The sequence below is a fragment of the Seriola dumerili genome, unplaced genomic scaffold, assembly GCF_002260705.1.
Source record: "Seriola dumerili isolate Sdu_G_001 unplaced genomic scaffold, Sdu_1.0 BDQW01000105.1, whole genome shotgun sequence".
Classification (NCBI taxonomy): domain Eukaryota; kingdom Metazoa; phylum Chordata; class Actinopteri; order Carangiformes; family Carangidae; genus Seriola; species Seriola dumerili.
Genome location: NW_019174360.1, coordinates 605839 through 609459, shown reverse-complemented (window position 1 = coordinate 609459; position 3621 = coordinate 605839). Strand labels below are relative to the sequence as shown.

At 56.9% G+C, this 3621-nt stretch overlaps 1 protein-coding gene across 1 annotated transcript; it reads left to right on the top strand.

The window, feature by feature from the left end:
- The first annotated feature begins 603 nt into the window (after positions 1-603).
- On the top strand, positions 604-2865 carry LOC111222769 (fidgetin-like). The gene has a single exon (XM_022746610.1). It carries the CDS (start codon positions 604-606, stop codon positions 2863-2865), a length of 2262 nt encoding a protein of 753 aa, XP_022602331.1.
- The last annotated feature ends 756 nt before the right edge of the window (positions 2866-3621 follow it).

Sequence of the window (3621 nt, the reverse complement as noted above, 5' to 3'; positions counted from 1 at the left end):
GGTCAGTGGATGTGAGCTTGTGAGCTCGTGTGTGTGTGCGTGTGCACGTCAGCACGCTTGAGTGCAGGCAGAGATAGTTTTTTTTTTTTTTTTTTTTAAACGCCTGTGTGTCTGAGCAGAGGTGTGTGTGTTTTTATGTGTGTGTGTGTTCGATGAAAGCAGCATGTGCAGGGGGGATGGGGGGGGGGTTCGTGCACGTGTGTGTGTGTTGTGTGTGTGTGTGTGTGTGTTGCTTTGAGGCGCTCGGCGAGGCGCATTTTCAAACCCATCTCCAGCCACCTCAGATGAGCCGGGGATTATAGAATGACCCTCCATGCCTCTGTCTTATTGGTCTGGCCGGGGTGCATTAGGCTGCCGTAACCAGCCCCGCCACCATCCCTCTGTAGCACACCACACCTGCCGACACACACTCTGCCCTCCTCCGCACGATGTGGAGAAATTACAGATTCATGTCTAGTTTGACACAAAACCCTCTCATGATGAATATCAGGAAGGAAAATGAATCGTGCTGCTCATGTGAAGGTTTTAATTTGAATCGCAGTTTAAATACGTCGGTGTGTTCACCCGCTTGTCTTTTGTCTGTTCCGTCCCCCAGGCTTAAAGATGCAGTGGACCCCCGAGCACAGCCAGTGGGCCGAACAGCATTTCGACATCTCCTCCACCACGCGCTCGCCAGCCCACAAGGCTGAGGCCTACAGGGCGTTGCCCGGCCACCTGCAGCGCTCCACCGCCTACCAGTACGCCTGGGCCAACGACGACATCTCCGCCCTCACCGCCTCCAACCTGCTCAAGAAGTATGCCGAGAAGTACTCGGGTATTTTGGAGATGCCGGGCTCGTACTCGGAGGCTCCCGGGGTGATGAACGGACGGAAAGGCGAATCGGAGCCCTGGCAGGACGGCGTCTACCCCATGAGCTGCATCCCCGAGGGGGTTTCGGTGAGAAAAGGAGGGGTGGCGGCGGCGTCGGAGGTGGTGTCGGGCATGTGCAGCTCCCCGGGCCTGGCCTCCAGCACCCTGAGTGAGCCCAGCTACTCCAGCAGCAGCTGTGGGAGCCACACTGCCACCGCCCTCCACTCCTCCTCCATGCCCTCTCAGGAATACGGCCCGGCGTACAGCGGCTCCTACTTGCACAGTAGTTACAGCTCGCAGTCCGCCCCCACCCCAGCTCTTCCCTCCCCACTGCACAGCTCCGGGCTCCTGCAGCCACCTCCTCCGCCGCCCTCCCACCCCACTTTAGTCCCAGCTTACAACGGAGGCTCCCCCAACTTGTCCAGTTATAATTACCCCCCAGCAGGCTACCCAGCTCAGAGCTCAGTCGGGCCAGGATACAGCCCTGGGGGAGCACCCCCTCCATCCTCATACCTCCCCTCAGGCATCGCTGCACCGACACCCCTTCCCCCGTCTTCTGCTTTACCTGGATACCCATACCAGAGCCACAACCTGACCCCCATCGCCCCGACCCCCCTCAGCAGTAGCTCCTCCAACTCCCTGAAGAGGAAGGCCTTCTACATGACAGGCCAAGGAGAGATAGACTCCTCCTACGGTAACTTCGGCTACGGTCAGGCTCGGAGCTCCGCCGAGAGCCCCATGTACCGGGTGGCGGACAGCAGCAGTGCAAACGGAGGCTCCAACAGCGGCGGCGGCGGTGGCGGCGGCTTCGACAGGAGTGCGGAGAAGTCGTCTTTTAATCCTCAGAAACAGTCCACCATGTCGTCAGAGCAGCAGAGGAAGTACAGCAGCCAGGCAGCAGGTGGGCCGCTCACTCCTCCGGCGTATGTCTCCTCCACCCTGGGGGGTTCCCGCTCAGCAGACTCCCTCGCCAGCTTCACCTCCCCCTCCCTCAGTGAGCAAGGTGCTGACGATCACCGCCTCCACCTCTCCCACTCAGCGCCAGGGCCTACCTCCTCCTCGTCCACGTCCTCCTCCCGGCCTGCAGAAGAGCAGTTAAAAACCAGTGACCCTCACCTCCTCGACATGGTTACCTCTGAAATCGTTCAGCAGGGCCCCCCCGTGGACTGGAGTGACATTGCAGGTCTAGAACTGGCCAAGGCGACTCTGAAGGAGGAGGTGCTGTGGCCCATCCTCCGCCCGGACATGTTCAGCAGTTTAGGACCGGCCCCTCGGTGCGTGTTGCTGTTTGGCCCCAGGGGCAGTGGCAGGACGTTGCTGGGTCGCTGCCTGGCCAGCCAGCTGGGGGCGCCGTTCCTTCAGCTCAGCGGGTCCACGTTGGCCACCAAGTGGCTGGCGGATGGAGAAAAAATAATCCGAGCGTCCTTCCTGGTGGCGCGCTGCCGGCAGCCCTCAGTGCTCTTCATCAGCGAGGTTGACATGCTGCTGTCGGCCCACCTCAGTGAAGAGAGTCCCATCAACCGGCTGAAGGGGGAGCTCCTCGCCCAGCTGGACTCGCTTCTCCTGGGCTCCGGCGAGGACGCGGGCAACCAAGTGTTGGTGGTCTGCTCCACAAGCAGACCCCAGGACATGGACGAAGGGCTGCGCAGGTACTTTTCTCGGAGGGTCCTGGTGCCCCTGCCGGACAGCGCAGCCAGACACCAGATGGTGAACCAGCTCCTGGCCCAGTCTCAGCACAAGTACTGCGTGAGCGAGGAGGAGCTGGCGCTGCTGGTCCAGCGTACAGAGGGTTTCTCCGGACTGGATCTGGCCAGACTCTGCCAGGAAGCCCTTGTAGGTCTGTTACACGTCTCTGCACAGGGCATGGACATGACAGGTATGATGCCCAGGGGACAGATAAGGCCCCTCACCTACCAGGACTTTGAGAGTGTCTTTTGTAAATTCCAAGCCAGTATATCACAGAAAGAGATTGACACGTACACTGAGTGGAACAAAATGTTCGGCTGCAGCCAGTGAAAAGATAGATTCCGCCCTTGAGAAAAAGAGGCATCCACAATTCCTTTCCTCAGGGCAGAAGCATTGTGCTGGAGGGGAAGGCACGCAAAGGCCGACGCAAGCCCACCGAGTTCTCACAAGCAGCTTGAGACGCTCCGAGAGACCTGGTCTGACGAGACAACTGGCAGTTTTGCGGTTAATGAGCAAGAGTTTTAATTTGAATGCTTGACACTCCAGAAAGCCAGGCATTGTTTACACATTGCAAGCAAGTTGGCTTCAGAGGAAAGATGCCCCAGTGTCTGTGTATATATCGTTCTGTTGTTGTTCTTGAGATTTACTTTGGCTATCCAAGTGCCTGAAGTGGTGCTTTCTGATTTTCTTTCTTTCCTTGCCTCACAATCTACATTCATGGCATGAGCTGATGATTATTAAGAGCTTTAAAACTTCAGCAGTGAGTCTGAACAACAGATTGACAGGCGCCATTGCCGGTGGTCAATCAATTCTGTATTGTCTTGCTAAGAGCAGTAATCCATCAGAGCGGCGGTAGTCTGGGCCCTTACTCACACTCATCTCTCCTGATCCTGTGTCTGCAAAACAAACAAACAAACAAACAAACAAACAAACAAACGTAACAAACAAAACTCAGGAAAGCGTTTGTGAATTGTACAGTACCTCAAGATATCTTGACGAAAAGCACTAAGATCTGAGAGGGGAATCCGAGGTGGTTTATGTCTAGCAAAAGCAGTGTTAGGTGTACCTCAGCTGGCTAGGATAAAT